Source organism: Aquila chrysaetos, chromosome 1, assembly GCF_900496995.4.
Source record: "Aquila chrysaetos chrysaetos chromosome 1, bAquChr1.4, whole genome shotgun sequence".
NCBI lineage: Eukaryota > Metazoa > Chordata > Aves > Accipitriformes > Accipitridae > Aquila > Aquila chrysaetos.
The window spans coordinates 31219072-31239490 of record NC_044004.1 but is presented as its reverse complement, the minus strand read 5'-3'; the positions used below and the strand labels follow the sequence as shown (position 1 = coordinate 31239490).

General features: G+C 35.2%; 1 protein-coding gene across 18 annotated transcripts in view; it reads left to right on the top strand.

Moving 5' to 3' along the window:
* CLOCK (clock circadian regulator) overlaps positions 1 to 20419 on the top strand; it is a 67149-nt gene that overhangs the window by 27282 nt on the left and 19448 nt on the right. For 16 of the 18 annotated variants that reach the window (XR_003924683.2, XM_030024241.2, XM_030020464.2 and 13 more), the window contains 9 exons: positions 2993 to 3107; positions 5557 to 5647; positions 7401 to 7460; positions 7878 to 8026; positions 12101 to 12192; positions 13677 to 13766; positions 15268 to 15388; positions 16541 to 16654; positions 19238 to 19356. Coding sequence is in view for 17 of the 18 variants with exons in the window: in XM_030024241.2 (XP_029880101.1) it covers positions 5601 to 5647; positions 7401 to 7460; positions 7878 to 8026; positions 12101 to 12192; positions 13677 to 13766; positions 15268 to 15388; positions 16541 to 16654; positions 19238 to 19356 (792 nt within the window). In the remaining variant the exon portion in view is untranslated. Of the gene's footprint in view, positions 1 to 2992; positions 3108 to 4029; positions 4160 to 5556; positions 5648 to 7400; positions 7461 to 7877; positions 8027 to 12100; positions 12193 to 13676; positions 13767 to 15267; positions 15389 to 16540; positions 16655 to 19237; positions 19357 to 20419 lie in introns of those variants that run through there. The other 2 variants (XM_041127021.1, XM_041127033.1) reach the window with 2 other exon arrangements.

The following is a 20419-nucleotide window of genomic DNA, read 5'->3' as shown; positions in this document are numbered from 1 at the left end:
CTTCCTCAAAAATATTTAGCAATGTTACTCTTAAGGTGAGGTGCTAAAGACAGAGAGGTTTCAGTCACTGACTATATACAAAATTAAATACAGGCAACGCATTGACTGTTGTCCCATCCATTTTTCAGTCCAGTCCTGACAGAATGTCTGTCATGAGCAAGACTGTAGTGTAATTTCACAGTTTGTTCAATCTTTGAATGTGTCTCTAAGATCTAGTATCGCCAACGTGCATACAAGTATTGGCAATAAAATTGGACTGAAGTTACTGAAATTCTTTCAGTCTAAAACATGGAATGTTTTATCAGACGATGTGAACTTTTCACTATTACCTTACGTTGGAATGTGGCTTTTTACCCTATGACTTATTCAGAACCTTGTTTCTTTGGCCAAGTGATAACTTGGCACCCAATAACTTAGTGCCTCTCCATGACTGATAGGTCAGCATAGTGCAGAAGTTGCAGTGTTGCTAGTTTTTGTGATTTTTGCTACAGATTGAGCAATGTTCTGTATTAATAGTTTATATATACATGGCAGCAGCTAAGGTTTTTGATTGAGGACCTCAGCTTTCTTAAAGATAGTAAGTTTCTAGCCTTCTTGGTTGCAGAAAAGTTTGGAAACATGCACTGAATATGTACAAAGGACGTAGTATTTGGAGACAGATACACATAATTCATTGTATTTAAAAAATCCTCATGAATTGTAGAGACAGACCCATGACTTTGAACGCTTGTGGCTGACAATGCTGGCGTGTAGGCGTCTTAACCTTTCTGCTGGCTTTCACACGCATGCCATTTCTACTGAGTTAAGAGATCTATGTGGTTTTGGTTACAAAAGCTTTTCCACTGTGATTAGCTTTCCTTTTGGTCTGGTTTAAGCTTGCTTATGTTCATTTATGACATAAACATATTCCTTTCCTCCTCATCTTAAAATTCCTTTTTGAAATATCCTCAAAAACTTCTTTCTTTTTAAATTCTGTTCTAGACATTATCAAATATGGTTCTGTGCTTAAGTCCTGTGGTGTTTGTCTTAAGTGTTTAATTGTGATTTTTAAAAAAAATACACCTCTATATACTGCAGAGCTCATCAGAACTCTGTTAGGAGCTGGGTGAGAGTTGGCAGAGTTGTTTGACTCCCAAGCGGTTTAAAAACAGAGGTTTCATGTTGCAGTCTCTGTAACCTAGACTTCCATGGGACTCTTTGTCACTATTAATGTTTGCACTTGTCAAATGGAACAAAACAGAATAGGAGAGGAGGCTGTAAGCACCTAAAAAAGTAGGTCAATGGGCCAGCAGGTTATTTGGCCAGAAAAGAACAAGTGGCTTCATTGAATCATGCTGTAATTATTTTTCTCCTGTTGGCAGATTGTTCTGCTGTGCTTTAATTTCCTATGTTAATATTTGCATCTGTATTTTAACCACTTAAGAGCCTCTGTTAGGTGCAGGGGAAGGAGAAACTTAAGTTTTCTAATCAAATAAGAGATAATTCTGGTGTCTTCCATAAAATCCATTAATGAATTTAAGAGTAGCATAAGCTTAGTTTTTAGATCTCAGCTTCCTGTTTAGAATTTAATATGCCTTAAAATAAAATTTTTCGGAAGTGGTACAAGTATGTTGTAGAGTGAATACATTTTATTTTAAGAACATGTCGTGGTTTAACCCCAGCCAGCAACTAAGCACCACGCAGCTGCTCACTCTACCCCCCCCCCCCCCCCCCCAGTGGGATGGGGGAGAAAATCAGGAAAAGAAGTAAAACTTGTGGGTTGAGATAAGAACGGTTTAATAGAACAGAAAAGAAGAAACTGATAATGATAATGATAACACTAATAAAATGACAACAGCAATAATAAAAGGATTGGAATGTACAAATGATGCGCAGTGCAATTGCTCACCACCCGCTGACCGACACCCAGCTAATCCCCGAGCAGCGATTTCCCACCCCCACTCCCCAGTTCCTATACTAGATGTGGCGTCCCATGGTATGGAATACCCCGTTGGCCAGTTTGGGTCAGGTGCCCTGGCTGTGTCCTGTGCCAACTTCTTGTGCCCCTCCAGCTTTCTTGCTGGCTGGGCATGAGAAGCTGAAAAATCCTTGACTTTAGACTAAACACTACTTAGCAACAACTGAAAACATCAGTGTTATCAACATTCTTCACATACTGAACTCAAAACATAGCACTGTACCAGCTACTAGGAAGACAGTTAACTATCCCAGCTGAAACTAGGACAGCAAGGCAGATAGAAACAGGATAAAGATGAGAGAAAAAACCTGATTTTATGTACTTAAAAAAGTGGAAAGTAGCATGGTTCAAGGGAAGAAACTGTATAAATGAAATGTAATGGTGTAAAGAGACTGGAAGTTGGTGATCACTTCTACTGGTGCTGAGGTTTTTTATGGAAGAAGAGCATTTGTGAGGTAAGTTTGGAATACATTCTTGAAAGTGTTTTTGAAGTGGGTTTTGAAAGAAGGGGTCTGTCTGAGGCAGTAGCAATAATGCAGCTGGGCAACTTTGCTAGTTGTCAGCAGCAGCATTCTACACATTCTGGAGTCCTGAGAGTGGCAATTTTGGAGACTTGAAGAGGAGGAGACGTAACTGAGAAAGCCAGGAGAGGCCCAAGTAAGAGTTTCAGCAGAAAAGGTGTTCAAATAGTGGTATAAAGATGTACTTTGTAGGTAGCAAGTGGAAGTGAAGATGTAGATGATGTGGTTGATACGGAATTCAAAAATAAAAATGACATCAAGATTAAAGATAGGCATAAAGTGATAGCTTAAAGCAGAGATGAAATTGTGTCAGAATATCCTGCTTATCAAGAAGAGCTTTGAAGCAAGGTGAATTTGGATAGTGAAATAATTGGGATATTTTTAATAAGCAGAATATGGCATTTATAAATTATTCTTGTTGGGATGATTACTTCTCTTTTATTTAAAAAAACAAATAAGTGATCATTTCAAAACTCATTGATTTTTAAAACTCTCCTTTTTCATTTTTTTACAGTTCAGAATTTAATGCTTTTCTGCAGAGGAGGATACATCTAACTTGACATTGTTCTTCAAAGGAACCAGGTTTCATCCCTAAACCTCACACTTTAACAAGTCCCGAAGTGTAAAAGGTAAAATTATATTCTTATACTTAATAAGGTTCCTATGGCTTTTAATTATCAACACTGAGGGGCTGAGTAGCAGTGTTAAGTAGTGTCTTTTGTTCTGCAGAACACAACTGAATTTGAATCTTAGAAACAGAGTCCTTGATTTCTGTAGTTTGCTTTAAACTTGACTGGTTTCATTGGAATTATTTCTGCAGTCTTATCCATTGGCATGTAGAAGCGCTGAGAATGTTCAGCCTCTTGCGAATTTGGATGCAAAGACAGAAGGGTCAGATCTTGAAAAGTGAGAAGCAAATGTACTACAGGTGCATTTCCTGTAGCCTTTATGTTCTTTTAAGTATTTGTCTTGGATACCAAAACTAAGTTGCCAGTTCTGGTGTAGGATCTCTCTACTGTAACAAGTGAATGATTTTGTTGAATTCTAGAAATTGAGTGTTTTGTTAAGTGAAATAATAACTTTTAAATTCTGAGTCTGCATAATGAAGATGTCATTTATGTCACAGGTGAGAGTTTTCTGTATTTAGCTGTACATATATTTTTCTTCTGCAGATTAGGGGAATAATATATCATCTGTCCTACAGAATTTTGTATTACTCTTGATCCCTATAATCTTAGGTTCCAAATTTGTTTAAAAACTAACACAGGGCTAAAAGTGTAATTAGTGCATACCTGTGTTAGTGCATACTATGCAAGCTAAATGAAATCAAGTTTCTAATTGGTGTCTTTATTTTAAACTTAATTCCATGCCAGCGATGGTAGTTTGCTTTTACTGCTGAGCAACTTGTCTGTTGTTGCATGCTTTTGACCAAAAGTCAAACATTTCTTCATAATTTACTTTACTTGTGCCATTTCTGGCTGGTTTTCGAATAGTGCAACTCCATTACTTTATAAAACTTGGCCAACTAATTTAGGGAATTTAATTTGTCAGTATGGCCAGTGCAATTGTTATTTTGAAGAATTGGAGTGAAGGAATGGTTTGCTTCCAGTGTGTCTTCAGAGCACTAGATTTTGGAGAATAAAGGCAAGACGAAGTTGGGCTGTATTAACTGAAGAAGTAGGTAAGAGGACTCATGGGGCATTTGGGCAAAACCACATGCACACCTTGTGATGTACCTTGAAGGAGATTGTGCTGCAGCACAGCTCTCCCACTTACTTTCCTCCTGCACTCAAGTTATGAAACTTTGTGGGGAAAAATACTAGTCTTGTGAAGCAAACGTGCATAGTATGTGGCTGTTGTAGACTCTGAGGCAGTTTGGTTGAAACATAAGCTTTCTTCCTCAGTTTCCCCATATATTAAAAAACTGGGATAAGATTTTCCTGGAACATTTTGCAGACTGTCTGGATCATGGAGTTGCTGCCATATTTCTTGTGGTATTAACACTGCAAGTTCCACTGGATTTGGCACTCTCAGAAACAAACAAATCCTTCCTTCCTAGAAACTATGAGTCACTGAAGTGACTAAAACCAACTCCTTTGAAATAAATGCAATACTTTTTGCTATGAAGTTTGTAACATAGTAAAAATTCCCAAAGATATGCAAGTTTAACTAATATAAAACTTCTTGCTGCATGCAGTTGTTCCTTAATCACTGACGATGTTACAATTTTGCTGCTCCATTTGAGCAGCCTCTGACAACTGACTTTTCTGTATCAAAGAAAATGGTTTAATTGTATCAGTTTATGTTTGACTTTCACTAACCCCTGTAATTTTGTAATTATTGGGTACCTAAAAGTAGGTACTTGTTGAATTATATACTTATTTTAATTTTATATTCCTTCTCTCACTATTAATATTTCATTCACATTCTTTATTGAAAATCATGTGTGCAGCTGGAAAACCAAGAACTTCCTGCTGAAACTTTGTAATGAATAAGTGACTGCTTTAAGAAATGGCCAGGTTAACTAACTTTCTCACAGTATGGAGATCACATTCTAATGGGTATCGTATTGTTATCATTTCACATGTCTATTATAACAATGTGCTTAAGAAAAAAACAGAGTAAGAAATAAACTACAGCTGTAAAATACTATATCCCAAATGCTTTCTCTTTGCACAGTTTCTAAATAGAATGTATTACTACCGAGGAGTGTATTTTACATCTGTTCAACCTTCAAAATTATGAGAGTCTTTTAGGTAAATGTTAAAATAAAAATGAAAAGCTATATCTGAATTCCAAGTCAGAAAAAGGTTTGTATTGGTTTAGTCCGGACTTACTGTGGCATTTAATAAAACAATGTTCTTTTGAACTCTCTGTCATGTAAAATGAGATATTAAAGTCCAGGTTGTGATGGCAGTGGAGACTGCATTAGAGAAGGTAGGAGGGTAGAGCAGAAGATTGGAAGAGAGAGGAAGATAAAGAGCAGCTTATAGAGCAAATTAAAACTTCAGTATGCTCTAATGAAGAACATGTTTGTTCCTCCAGAATCACATTTTGATATTTTTTTTTCTCTTATAGGCAAACGTACAAATGTCTACCACAAGACTAAAGTGTGATATGTTATGTTTTTTACCATAAGCACCCATAAAATGAGCTCCATTGCAGACAGGTATGTTAATAGATACTGAGAGTTTTGGGACACTTACTATTCAATGCTTTCTTTAATAATCTTTTTCTTATGGTTAATATATAGAGAATATTAATTTATGCAAAAAATAAAAGGAGTGAGTTTGGGGCTAATTTTGACAAAGCTATTTTGGTAGTTGTTAGATGTGTTGTTTTATAGTCATTGGAAATAGTGATTTTTATTCTTTGAGATTAATCTTAAAATGTATTACTTGTATTCAGCCATGGAACAGCACATGTGCAAGTTGAGCTGATTTTTAATGTTTACTTGAATATTTTTTTTTTTTTTTTAGTACTTCAATATTTGATTAAGGAAAACAAATACATTTAAATGATTAGTGATGCTGCAGATGATAGTAAAGTGACCTGCTAACCTATTTCAAGGGAAAAGTAATAGCTGAGACATGTTTTCTACTTGAGTCGTTGAGCTGCACTTTCTTAGCAGCTTAGGTGAACATCTGTCCTTAATATTCTGTGTATTACCATTTTTGAGACTTCAGGAAATGAAACTTGCATCAAATTTACCGACAGTTAAACCTGATTGAAATAAATAACAATAAAAGCAAAGGGTAAAACTTCTAAAATGCTTGTCTGACTTGTCAGTTCTTTTAGTAAAGTTTTGTGGGATTTCACTGACACTTAAGCCTTTTGAATATATGAATTCCGTTTAAAAGCTTTATGTTTATGTAGTAGCATACAAAATAATTACTTCCTAACATCACTGCTTATCGTAATGTACAATTGCTTGATCATTTATCAGTTATAAATCAGAGAGATGAGGTAAGCTTTTTAGAAAGACGGTTACTTGCCCTAAGGGAAGGAAACATGAGGATAAAAAGATTAAGGGTGGACACACAGAGGTCAGTGTGGACAGCACTAAATAGACTGAAAGCAGACAGAAGAAGTTAGTGAAATAAAATGTGATAGTCCATTATACAGCAGTTTTGGAAAACAGAAGAACAGTTTTGACTTGACTTTTTAAAAAAAGGAAATGAAACAGAGGTGTTGTGTAAAGTATACTGAGACATCTTCAAAGGAAAACATGTCCTTATTTTGATATTTTAATACCTCTTTAGCAGTACATGGACAGTTGTCAAGCTGAGGAGAAGTTATGTGATATTTGGTGAGAAAGCAAATATAATGAATAGTTACTGTTACTGTTTGACGTTGATATTAATGCATATCTATAAAATTACGTATGTGGATAAAGTATAGCATATTCCTCAGCTCTCTTCCATTAATAGTGCTTCAGTATTTAAGAAAAACCTACTTTCCTACTATGTACTATGTACTTTCTTACTAAATGTTTCCAATAATTGGAATAGAAGTTCCCAATAAGTAAAAATAAATTATATATGCCCTCTCCCATGTTTTCAAAAGGATAAGGTAATGCAAATAATCAAGAAGATAGAAAAACAAAATTAAGTAGTGTTCAATTAAGTGTTTGCATAGGGTTGTAAGTTCTTACTAGAAATAGTCTGAAAATCCTTTGAGTTGTGTCAGAAATTTAAGTTTTTTTGCTTTCTCTTTAGTAACCATCCTACAAGGAAAACTTATAGCAGACTTAGTTCCAGGTTATTGATGATGGTCCTTGTGAGACATCACAGTAAAACAGTGCTTTGGTTTCTTGATGTAACAGAGATGATGAATAATGAGCTCCCGCCCCACCCCATTGTGATTGGACTCCACGAAAGAAATTTTACACTCCAACATTTATTTCTGTTTGTTTCTTTCAGAAATGATGGAAGCATTTTTGATGGGCTGGTGGAAGAAGATGACAAAGATAAAGCAAAAAGGTAAGTTTTTAAGTTATTTAAAGCTAAGAAATGTCCTATACTTGTACACTTAAACTTACTAGGGTCATTTCTAAACAATAAAAATGTGATTCTTTTATAAATAACCGTATTACTCAGCAACATTTCTTTTACTGTTATTCTTCAGATATGTTGTGTATTTATAACTGTGGTTCAATGATTTGTATTTTTGTAAAAGGGTGCTTTATTCCAAAGGCTTAGCTTCACACCTCTGTGTGAAGGAGGAAGCCACTCTTCAAAAATGCTGTCTGAGATATACAGTAGGTGTTTTTGTGACAGTTCTCACAGCAGAAATTCTTAAGGGGCTGTTTGCATCGGGAACCTGCCAGTAGTATGCAGCTTATTATAAGAAAGTTTATATAAAAGTTGTTATAAAACATTTTCTACTTTGTTTTTCAGAGTGTCTAGAAACAAGTCTGAAAAGAAACGTCGAGATCAGTTTAATGTACTTATCAAAGAGCTGGGTTCCATGCTTCCAGGTAATGCTCGGAAGATGGATAAATCCACTGTACTGCAGAAGAGCATTGACTTTTTACGGAAGCACAAAGGTAATTATTTGTAACAATAAAAAAAATTTGTGAATTCTTAATTTTTTAAATGATATTCACTTAGTACATAAAACATTAACAATTTTGCAGCTCCTTTAAGGAAATTGTCAAAAAAATGTAAAGAGTTCCTGAGGAAAGACATTCTTACGATAATAATTTAGGTAGCAGAGATATAACTATGTTTTTGCTAATATTTTTTGTCCCATAGTTGTCAAAGAAGTCTGTTTCATAAAAAGAAGCATTTATTTTTTAAATAACCTTGAAGTTTTTAGTTCTGGACCAATGTAGACCTTTAGAATATAGTTGCTTCATAAGGCACAAGTTGTCAAAGTTTTGCTTCAGAGGAAAACTGCCAGTTCATTTCAGTGGAAGTACTTGCTGGAAGTACTTATTTTGATATTTAGATAAGACTGGTTTGAACAGTTGGTTTGTCTCTCCAAGGTCCACATAAAGCAAGATAAATCACTGAAAAAGCTAGTCCAAGGGAACTTAATGCTCCCGCTTTTCGTGTTGGGTATCTACACAACTGGCTGCTTTAACAAAGATGATAAGACAACGGGGCATTGTGGTCTCTAGCCAGTGTTAATGGGTGACATGCAGTGGGCATACAGACCAGGAGCATGGGCATTTTCTTTTTTCCTTTTAGCTGGAAAAAAAACCCAGAAAATCTACAAATACTTTTAGCTGAACTTTCTAATTTTCAAGACATACCCACTGATGTATGAGCCAATGAGTGTGTGTTTGTCATTTTGTAAACCGTTATGTGAAATGTCAAAACAATGAATGTCTTTGAACATCCTTACTATGTTTTGTTTCTCTGGTTGTTTCCATCAGCTGATGGTGGGATATACCCAGATATGTTGTACTGAAGTTCATTACAGATAGTTATTTCTGTCACAAAAAAATTCTTCCACCAAGTGTACACTTATTTATGGCTGTTTGATATTTATGTACATAAAAAAATCCCTGTTCCTGGTCCTACACTTGTTCTTAATATGGCACCTTGTGGTTCATGCTGCCAAAAACAAGATTAAAATTCAGGAAAATGAACTCTTTTGCTAGTTAGCCCAGTTCCCCGAGTAATTTCTGGGCATGCATACTAACTAGAAAGCAGTAGGGACAAAAGAAGCAGCTATAAGGCTATAAAATAAAATAAGTAGAGTCGCGGAGTGGATGAATGGGTATGTATTTATCAACAGTATGTGTGTCAATTTAAGGTATTTTAAGGTCTGATAAATATTTTTCCATGCCCTAGCGTGTCTCTTCTGTTAGTGTTATGGTTCAAGTGCACTAGATGTGTACTGAATAGTGCCATTAAAAGGGTAAACATAACAATTAAAATGGAAAGGGAGAGGGGAATAATCTGTGTGAGAATTCATAGGTTTGGGGTTATTTTGCCAATTAAATATTGATTATGCTGTTTTAATTCTCTGAGACACATTTGTCTCAAAAAGAAAAGAGGTATGAAGGCTCCTTTTCTGTAAAAGTTCTGCAGATTCTGAGGCCTTTGTGAAAATTGGTTCTGTTCCAAAATCACTTTATCTTGTATTGATGATTCTTATCATAAAATATAGAGTGTAGAATAAACACATGGCAGCCAGTCAGCAGCACCAGTCATACTTTTTTCTTCAGAGTGCTTTCTGAGATTATTTTTTAAAATTATTATTTTTTTTAATATTTTTAGGATAAAGGGGGGAAAAGCAGCTCTGGAGATGGATGCTTTTTAGGGCATGGTGCTTTTGTCCTTCAGCTGGTGGGACAGAGTGCAGCTTTGTGTGACTGCACATGTCATATTAAGGTCTCTAAAGCTCTGGCTCCCAGCGTTTACTAGCACTGCTCTGCACTGGTTTACATTAAAATATTTTGGACAAAACGTTGGCAAAGGTCAGAAGCATATTTTGTCTCCTGAGGTGCTTGGATCTGTTACAATAAAGCAGAGTGACCCTAGCAATAAATGAATTGTTCAGCACTGATTAGCTGCTTTATTGTTGAAAATGCTACTGTGTTCAGCTGCCAGGTTTTGATTAACTGCATTGCTTCTGGTTCTTTCTGGACCATTTCCACATTGGCCAGGCTTGGTAGTCTGGCGGCAGCTCCAGATGAACTATCTGAGCTGGTTATTGGCCAGTGTGGATTCTGTTTCTCATTGGGAAAAAACAGCAAGCGAAACAGACTGAAATTATATTACTAAGAGCTTCTCCTTGGCTAATACTGCCTACCATCTTCCTTTGAATTTGTAAACAAGAAATTTTTGAAAATTATGAAATACTGAAGAATTTTGCTGCTTATAATTACAACCAGCAGACTGATAGTCATACAACCCACAGATAGATGCTACAGATCTTGGCCCAGCTGGCAGTTTTTTTGAGGATGCTCAGTGCTGATGCAGAGTTGCTTCAGATCCAGGATTTGAAGACTGGAGTTTAATATGCAAGTTTGGTTATGCTTCTCTGTCTGGTATTTAGCTCAGGAACGTGACCACAGTGCCAGTTGTCTTTGAATACAACCTTCTGCCAAAATTCTTAGGCGTTTCTCTGAAGTTACCAAGTGAAACAAGTTCTTTTCATGTTACTTTGGCTCTGTTTTCCAATATCATACTTGTTGGTCTAATTACGGGAAATGTAAAAGAACACCTGTGTTTGTGATAAGACAATTCAGAATGGTTTGTTAGAGGCATGAACTTCAGCTTTTATTTAGTATAAATCCTTTCTACTGCAGAAGCCAGAGTGACTTATTTCTGTGTCCTTTGACTTACCCCTCAGTGTTCAATACATTTGTTCTGACTGAAAAGTTGGATTTGGGGTTATACTTAGGTTATCCTTATTCTCCAGCCCACTCTTGCTGCTTTGTGATACCATTTCAAAACAGATAGCAGAAACCTGATCAATTTATGTCTTTTGTGAGATCTGATCATTGGAAATTCTGGTCCGTCTTATTTGTTGATATTTTTTTCCCATCTCCTTGCAGCTATCCACTTCTTGCCAGTTTCTTGCATGACATTGCTGCTGTTTACTCTTCTTTTAGTTAAGTCTAAAGCTCTTTTGTAAAGTTTTCCCCCTTCAGTCTGGGAACCAAACTTCTGAACTGTTCCAGCCCTTTGCATATTTAACTCAATTCCGGGTTTTCTGTGCTCTTTGAGCCATCTGAACTAACAAACTAGCTTACGGCCTTTGTACAGACTTGTCCTTTAGAAATCAAAAGCCTTAAAGACATGGTTTGGTTCTTTCAATTTGTCTAAAATACTTGATTCACAATTACTTGTTCAAGGTTGTTCTTACAACCAGTACTTCTGTAATGCCTTTGTTACTCATGAAAACTGAAGTACTACGCTGTCTTGCTTCTTGTTGTTTCAGTTACCAATTGATAAGGAAACATCAGCTTTCAGAACCTGGGGTCTGGTTTTGCTTACCTGTTGTTTCTCTCACCTCTGTATTGGAAGTTAATCTGTGTATTTCTCTTAAGTCCTACAGGAATCTCTGTTTGGAATTTGTCTCTGTACAAATCAGACAGTAATTTTGCAGTGGAGTCTGTCATATAGCTCTTAACAGTCTTTGTTGAAAAACTACTCTTTTTTTAATATAACCTTATTTCTCTACAGAAAAGAGTGGGAAGAAGAGAAAGGACAGTGACAATTTTTAGTGCAAAGGTTAGAATGACCAGGATTGGCCAAGATACTTGAGGATCAGGCATTTTAATGACCTAAACTGATCAGGAATTTTGGCTTTCTAAATCTTTGAAAACAACACTCTCAATAAAACATTTTATTAGAATTTCAGAGGAAAGAGTATTTTTCCATTGTCAAAATCCATTACTTACTGTCATTAACTTCAGTATTACCTTGAAGTCTGACAGGACTGTAGCACAAACTGGTAGAAGGAAAGAAAAGACAAATCTAATTATGAACTAGGGGAGAAGACATTTTCTTTTTAAGGAACCACATCTATATGTAATGAGTGAAAAACAGAGGAGACTAGAGAACCTTCTGCTATTTCCTACTGTGTATATGTAGCTTAGTGGGAAAATAACGGCTTTTGGAAGTATAAATCCTTATATTGTATATATGTTTGATTGTAGAAATTACTGCACAATCAGATGCCAGTGAGATTCGACAGGACTGGAAACCAACATTCCTTAGTAATGAAGAGTTCACACAGTTAATGTTGGAGGTATATTATTTCTGTTTTTTTCTGGGAGTTGAATATTTCCTCAGTGGGAGTCATTCCATGATGAAGTTTTTCAGTTTGATGACATAACTTTTTATTTTCATATTTTAATTATAACTATACGTTTTCATTAAGATAAACAGCCGAAATTCCTATGTATGCAGTGTAATGCAAACCAGTTTTTTCTTTTAACTGCATTTTCAATTACGTAAAACATTACAACAGAGCAAGTCCACAAATGAACATATTTACTGTCAAAGTAAAGTGGATATTTTAAATTATCAATGTAAGGAAGGTACTAGTTAAATAAAGTTATGCATAAATTAAAATCTTAATTATAAAAAAGGCACAACACATCCATGTAATGTGAGCAATAAAGTGTTTCGTTTCTTTGCTTAATATACTTTACGAAAGTGGTGTGTGAGCGTTACTTTGCTAAAGAAGATTATGTGAATAGTTGGATTACTACTAGAAATAAGCTTTCAGTATAAGCTATCATTTCCGTGGAAATCAGGATAAGTCATTTGTATCTTGTTAGTGAAAAAATTTCTAATATTAGTTAAATGAAAAATATTAAAGTAAATGAACAAGCACTTTTTATTTTCATTCCATAGTTAAACCTTTTCTTTGAGGCATGGATTTAAAAAGTAAAAAGTTCTGATTTTCTCTATTCAAAAAGTTAAAAAAAAAAATCCTCTGGGGTGAATTTGCATATTTTTTCCAACAAATTAGTGAAGTAGTTGCTTCTGTTTTTCAAACTTTTTTGTAGCTGGTTTTGGTGTTTCTCAAGTCCTCTTACAAAATATGTGTCTGCAACTAGTGACTGTAAACCTAGAACAATATGATATAACAATTTTTTTCAAAGATGTGAGCCTTACAATTTCCTATTTAGAAATACAGTTCTGTCATGCTTTTATGTTTGGTAGCATTCAACTAAAAGATAGTTGTGTTATGTTCAGTGGAAATAAGTTTGAGTTAAGTAGAAGATAAGGCAGTCAGAACTATCTCACAGTTTTCAAGTCTCAATAAAATCTTGCTACAAATTTCTTTTATTGAGATTGGGAATATTGAGATTTTAAATACAAAAATTTATTGATTTCACCACCTCTTTTATTTGTTCTTCTCTTAGTTTTTCCATGTCTTCTTGCTTTTGTGTCTAGCTCATTCTTCTGAGTTTTCTGATGTTTAAAATTATGATGGAATTAAAAATAACAGGCAGGCAGAGTGGGAGATGGGGGGAAACAGTGGCTAGCTGTATATGGACTTGCTTCTGAAACCACAGATTATTTAAGAACAGAACAGTATGGCAATTGTAATGCTTGTAGTGTAAAAGCAACACTAAGAAGTTTTAGTAGCGAAAGGCATTCTCATTTTTATAATAAACTAAACTAAAATTGGTCTAAATTATTTTCCATGTTGAATATAGCTTAACATTTTTAATATGCTCTGTTTCTTTTTATTTAACTGCCCATTATGTTTAATTTCAGGCTCTTGATGGTTTTTTTTTAGCAATTATGACAGATGGAAATATAATATATGTGTCTGAAAGTATAACTCCCTTACTTGAACATTTGCCAGTAAGTACAAATTGCTTTCAGTAACAGATCAGTTTGTCTATGGATGGTGTTCTGCTATGAGTACTAATTAATCATTAGCCTTTTCAGCATTATGGAAGAGATATATTCTTTGTTTTAATACTTCTGCTTTTTCTTTAGCACAACTCCTTCCTACTGGTCTGTCTCCTATATTAAACATTTCCTTTGGAAATACAGAATGCAATCAGCACTCTGATAGGCAGGATTATGAAGTGTCAGACTAGCATCAGTTTCTCTTCAACACAACTGAAATAACACAGTTGACTGCAGGAGACCCTTTGGAGTTCACACCTATCACAGCCTCTACATGAGTCACAAGAGTATTGCTAAGGAGCTATATCCTTGTAATTTTTTTAAACTACTTTTTTACTCCTTTCTTGCCAAAGAACTCTTATAAGAAATACATTACTGCTGGTTCTGCTTTTTAAGCTAGGTGTATACTTTGGGTTTTACCACATTCATTCATCCTTAATCTTGGTGGTATTGCTCACTGGTAAATTTTAACATTCTAGTTTTTAAAGTTACTTGTGAATAATGTTATTCTGAAATGAGGCAAATTAGTACTCAAAAATACAAACAACTGATGAGTGAAACAGTTTTTTTCTAGAAGAGAAGGACAAGTTATTGTTGAAGGCTAGTCATCTTACTGTGATAAGAGTATTTTGTAAAACTTGGAGTGGCATATTTAAAAAATGATTCTGCAAAACACAAATTCCCCTAAGGTATGCATGGTGTCAGCCTGAGAATTTTGAAAAATGTACAGGTAATTGTGATTTTTTTTTTTTTTTTTTTTTTTTAAAGAGTAGAATTTCCCAAGTTCTCAGAGGCACATTTGTTCTTTGCTTTTAGGTGTTTTTATATATTCTAAACATACATTTTATGATCCCTCTTTTCTGATTACTTAATCAAATGCATTTATGCATATAATCAGTTGTTCAGTTGTTCAATTTTATTGCATTCATCTCTGTTGTTCCCAGTTTTGTTTACATAGTTGCAGAACTAATAATATGTATTCATAAAATCAATTGCAATTGGATATATTGATTGGTAACATAATAAACTATATGATGTAGGGAGGGGCTGTCTTTTGTTCCAAGATATCATTTCAATGTATTGGATGCCACCAACAGGTTACAGTGCCATAGAACAGCATGCTATAATTTCTAATTAAAATGCTCTAATATAATTTCTAATTAAATTGTTGCATCCTGGGGAGGTTAATACAATCTCCATTGTACTTCAATGTATATGTATATCTGCTGCGTTCATGGTGTTTTTCATTAAATGGTTTGCAGTGTCAAAATTAAGACAGATCAAAGTGAGATTTTTTCCTTGCAAAATATTCATGTGTATTCCAGCAGGTGGCTTTGTTGAGTCGGTAATGTACTTCTGAAGTGTGAAATTGTTTTACATTAGAGTAGTAGGCTTTGTGACATTGTATGTCTTGCATTAGTTTAATGCTTATTAAATCTTTTTCTTTCAGTCTGATCTTGTGGATCAGAGTGTATTTAATTTTATCCCAGAGGGGGAACATTCAGAAATTTATAAAATATTGTCTTCTCATCTGCTGGAAAGTGATTCATTGACACCAGAATACTTAAAATGTAAGTAGTTATTGCAGGTTAACCCTGGTAGGCAACTAAGCACCACACAGCTGCTTGCTCACTCCCCTGAGTGGGATGGGGAAGAATCAGAAGGGTAAAAGTGAGAAAACTTGTGGGTTGAGATAAAGACAGTTTATAAGGTAAAGCAAAACCTGTGTGCACAAGCAAAGTGAAATAAGGAATTAAAAATTTGCTATTTCCTATCGGCAGGCAGGTGTTTAGCCATTTAAAGGAAAGCAGGGCTTCATCATGTGTAATGGTTACTTGGGAAGACAAATGCCATAAGCACAAGTGTCTCCCCCTTCCTCCTCCTTTCCCCAGCTTTTATTGCTGAGCACAATGTTGTATGGTATGCGATATGCCTTAGGTCAACTGTCCCAGCTGTGTCCCCTCCCAGCTTCTTGTGCACCCCCAGCCTACTCACTGGTGGGGCAGCGTGAGAAGCAGAAAGGACTTTGCACTATGTAAACACTGCTCAGCAATAGCTAAACCATCCCTGTGTTATCAATGCTGTTCCAAATCCAAAACACAGCACCATATGAGCTGCTATGAAGAAAATTAAGCCTATCCCAGGTGAAACCAGTACAGTAGTTGTGTTAAAAATAATCTGCTTTGTATCACATGTAGTCAGTTCCTTTCTTCCAGTGTTATTTAAGCAGAAACATATGGGTGATCTCTGAAGAGCAGAAGCACTTTTTTGTGTTTCCCCCTGCCTGAAGAGTAAAATTTTCAGCGTTGCATTGCATTTCGCTCTATGACTTACCCATGTATTAGAAATGTTCATCTTGTTTATACAGCTTCCACTTAGACAGTTGTAGCAGTTGGCAAGAATAAAACCATAGCAGCCTAATGGGCTTTGGAAGTGCATACTTTAGTAAGTTTAGAGCAGCTGCTTCTTTAAAATAGCTCTAGGTTTCAGGGGTTTTCTATGTCATTAGCATTCAGGCCCTTCATGCATGAATTCTAAAGGAGTTCTTTTCTTTAGGTTAGTTAATATCACGCTGGTTAAAAGCAGAGGCTGTAGCCATTTGTAATCACAACTCTTACAGTATCTCAATAAGTATGCAGCTTAATTATTCCTGCTTTCCATTTCATGTTGCCTGTGCACTTCATCAAGCATGTAGGCTATTAATTTGTTTATTCTTTTCTCAGCAAAAAATCAACTAGAATTCTGTTGCCATATGCTGCGAGGAACAATAGATCCAAAAGAGCAACCTACATACGAATATGTAAAGTTTATAGGAAATTTCAAGTGTTTGAATAACGGTAAGTAATTTCAGCGATGTTAGAGTGGAATACTTAGGCAGCTTCACAGCTAAACAGGCTTGGGACCATTGTGCAGCACTTGATGGTGGACTAAAATCACTCTTTCAAAAGAAGAGCTTGAAGCAGAATTATATTACTTCTATATTGTTTTAATGAAAAAGAATTAAAACTGCCTATCAGGTATTACAGCTCCGTGCGTTTGAATTCAAAATGTAGTAATTCTGCTTAATGCTTTCAATTAAAGAAACTAGTATGTTGTAAAATGTTTTTAAAAGAATGTAAGAGAAATTTAAGCAAACACTTTAAAATAAAGAGCCTGAATTTAGTTAAGCATAATCCATACTTTAGCAAGTGACTAAGTAACTTGAAGATCAGTGATACAGAGTACCTGCAGTTCTCATTATGCGGTGAACTGGGAAGTAAAATGTTGGTTTCTCTGTCATTTCAATTCTGTGTTTTCACTGACAGGAGTTACCACTCAGATAAGTGGATGGGCCAGTACAGTTTTCTGCACTGAGTTCCTTCTCCCTTCCATTGAAGTTATTTTTATTAGTTATGTACTAATATTATTCCTCTGTACTACATCTCTAATCTGTTTGGCCAGCCTGTGCTGACTAATTACTTGAGAGGTATGTTTATTTGGTCAGCCAAATAAATGGGTTGTGCAGTGTGGTCAGTAGTAGATCTTCGTAAAGATCACCCCCCAAAATATTATCAAAAACATATTTTGTAAATAAACCTATGGTTTTTTGTGTGATACCAGTATTTTTCTCACAAAATGGGGAGAGGTTGAGTCTTAGTGCCAAATGCAGGTATGTACTATTATAGGAAAGACAAGAAACAAGCCTGAAAAGGCCAAATATGGTGCCAGTCTTGGAAAGAGGAGGAGTTGGGAAACTGCAGACTGATTGGTTGCAATTCAATATTGAGAAATATTCCAGAACAAATAATTAAACTATATTTGAGCTTCAGGAAGCTAGCAAGGAATTGAGTAGCAACCATTGTGGATTTTTCAGGTAGAAATAGCATCAAATCAATTCAGTTTCCTCTACCAAAGAGTAATACACTGTATGGATAAGAGGACGAAGCGCAAATAAATTATGGACTTTATTAATATGCTTTTGACAGTTATCATGTTCTGTTCTCACAAACATGTAAGGCTAGCATATGTTAATTGAAATTGCTGGAGAGTAGCTGCAGAAACTAGTTGGAAAGGTTACTAATGTTCACCATCAAAATGAAGTTTTAATGGACTTCCGGATTTGATCAGTATTTTCATTAATGTTATCAATAATGGAACATAGTTTACAGTCATGAAATGATGCGAGAACACTAAAAGCAAGAGAAGAATTCAGCCCCAAATGTAGAAAATAAATTATTTTTGGGGAAAAAAGCATACAAATTGACTAAGAACAAAACAAACTATATTAACAGAGGAAAAGGTTACAGTCAGCTAGATAGCAGTCCTTTAGAAAAAGGAGTTACTGTGGAATGTAAACTGAACATGACCAAATCACCATGATCAATCACCAAATTGTGAAAATACAAAAGCCTTTCTAAAATATAGCCTAAACCACATGAAATAATCCCATTGCAATTCTTGGCACCCATATGTCCTCATCCAGTTTTTGACACTATTTGTCGGGAGTAAGTAAAGCAGCTGGAGAGAGTTCAGACTTGAGCAATGAAAGCAATCAGAAATTCAAAAATATAACTTACAAGGCAAGATAAACTCTGAAGATCAAAGGAGAAGGGATAAGATAAAGAGGAAGGAAATTACCCATTTTCTTTCTGATGGGAAGAGCAAGGAGCTGTAAGCTTAAATTGCATGAAGAAACTTCAGTAGAAGTTCTAATCTAGAGCTGAACTAAAGCCAGTTAGGCTTGGAAGAGCCTGACAGCATTTTGGAGTCACCATCATTAGAGCTTAGTAAAGATAAACTAAATTGCTGTCTGCTGGAAATGAAAGATAAGGTTAATCTATTTTGAGGTCTAGTCCATCCTTTGCCCCCCTTATGATTCCATCCATCTCTGTGATTCAGTAAGTGGAATTTGTTTGTTCTCAGCTCGGTGTTCTGATTCTTTCACATACATAATTATTGTGCCTTTGATTGTTCTGTTACTCAGTGTGTCTTCAGCTTGTGTCGTTTGAATGTGATGGAAGTCTAGAAAAGAAATACTTACCTCAGAGTTCAAAAGAAAAAGTTAGCAAAACCTGATACAAAAGAGAAATTTTAAAGATTTTTTTGAAGAAGGTGTATTCCAGTCATTTTTAGTAGTTACCAAGAAGGATTAGAATTGTTATTAGTTTCTTAAAACTGCTTTGTTAAATAATATCATATTAAGTGTAATTTTAGTTCTTTGAGAAAGTTACTTCATGGTTGTGTTCCCATTACTACTGTACAACTACTATTCCTGTGCATAATGTGTATATAATATATGTAGCATTTTTGTAATACATGTTAAAGTATAAGCAAACCACATTATATAAGTATTGGGCCATTTGTCTTGTGCTTTTACTGCCATTTTTCTCCATGCTTATATTGTAATCTGTGTTGACCTCTTCTCCTCGATCTTCCCTCAGTTCCCAACTCAGCGCACAATGGGTTTGAAGGAACTATTCAGCGATCGCACCGGCCTTCATATGAAGACAAAGTTTGCTTTGTAGCCACAGTTAGATTAGCTACACCTCAGTTTATCAAGGTATGTACAAATGAAATCACTTTTGTATCATTTTAAAATGTACTCTGAACAGGAAAACTTCAGAGAGAATGCACACAGCATTTCAAATATTATTAATGAAAACCGTAAGGAATTTTATTATATGATACTGAAAGTGTCTGTTTTTCTTACTTCACACACAAATAACTTAAATGTTATGCAGAGCATCAGATGAAGTTGTTACAGTGAATGCCATTTCTAAATAGTCATATAAAATAGTAATATGCAAGAAATTAATTTAGAAGAAGTCCATAGGAATATAATTTAGCAAGTTTAACTTAAACAAAATGAAAGATAACATCGAGATTCCACTTTCACTGGAGAAATTAATAGTTTTAGTTGAAACTTGGATGTGAATTTCATGTTGCTGATGGTCTTGCTGTAGTTTGATACAGAAGCAAATCTGGTGGGGCTTAATGAAAGCTAACATTACTTGTCAGTAACTGAGAGTTGGGTTTGCTGTAATAGAACTCTTGTTTTGTTTCAGTACTGTTACTCAGTAACTCGGTTGTTTAAAGAGAACATTTTGCTTAACTGCTAATGTACAATGAAGCTATCTTTCCAAGTTTAGAACTGGATGTGTATGAAGTTTGTGGTTTACCAAGTATAATCCTGTTCCTCACCAAAATCAGTCAAAATAAATACTCAGGATACAGTACAGGAAAGTCTGTGATTGTGATTCAGATTATATGTTTTATACAAATATATTAATCAAAGTACAGGATAGTCTACTAGCTAACATTTGTTCTTGCAATTCAGTGGTAAAGAAATGCCGTGAAACGTATACGGCACATGGTTAAGCTGCTGTCTGTCATGCAGAACTCTTTGAATATTTAAATATTCTGCCTGTAAGTTGAATGCACTGGTGTCTTAAGCTGAAGATTGTTGGTGGTAGCCTGTGAGGACATGGTCTATATACTTGGCACTTTGAAAGTGTAGTAGGGAGCCTGTGGACAAATGGTATGAACTTCTTCAGTTCTGTCAGGTTGAATAGGAGTTGGATCTCTCCAGACTGCATGCCAGAGAGAGTTTGTTATTTATTTCT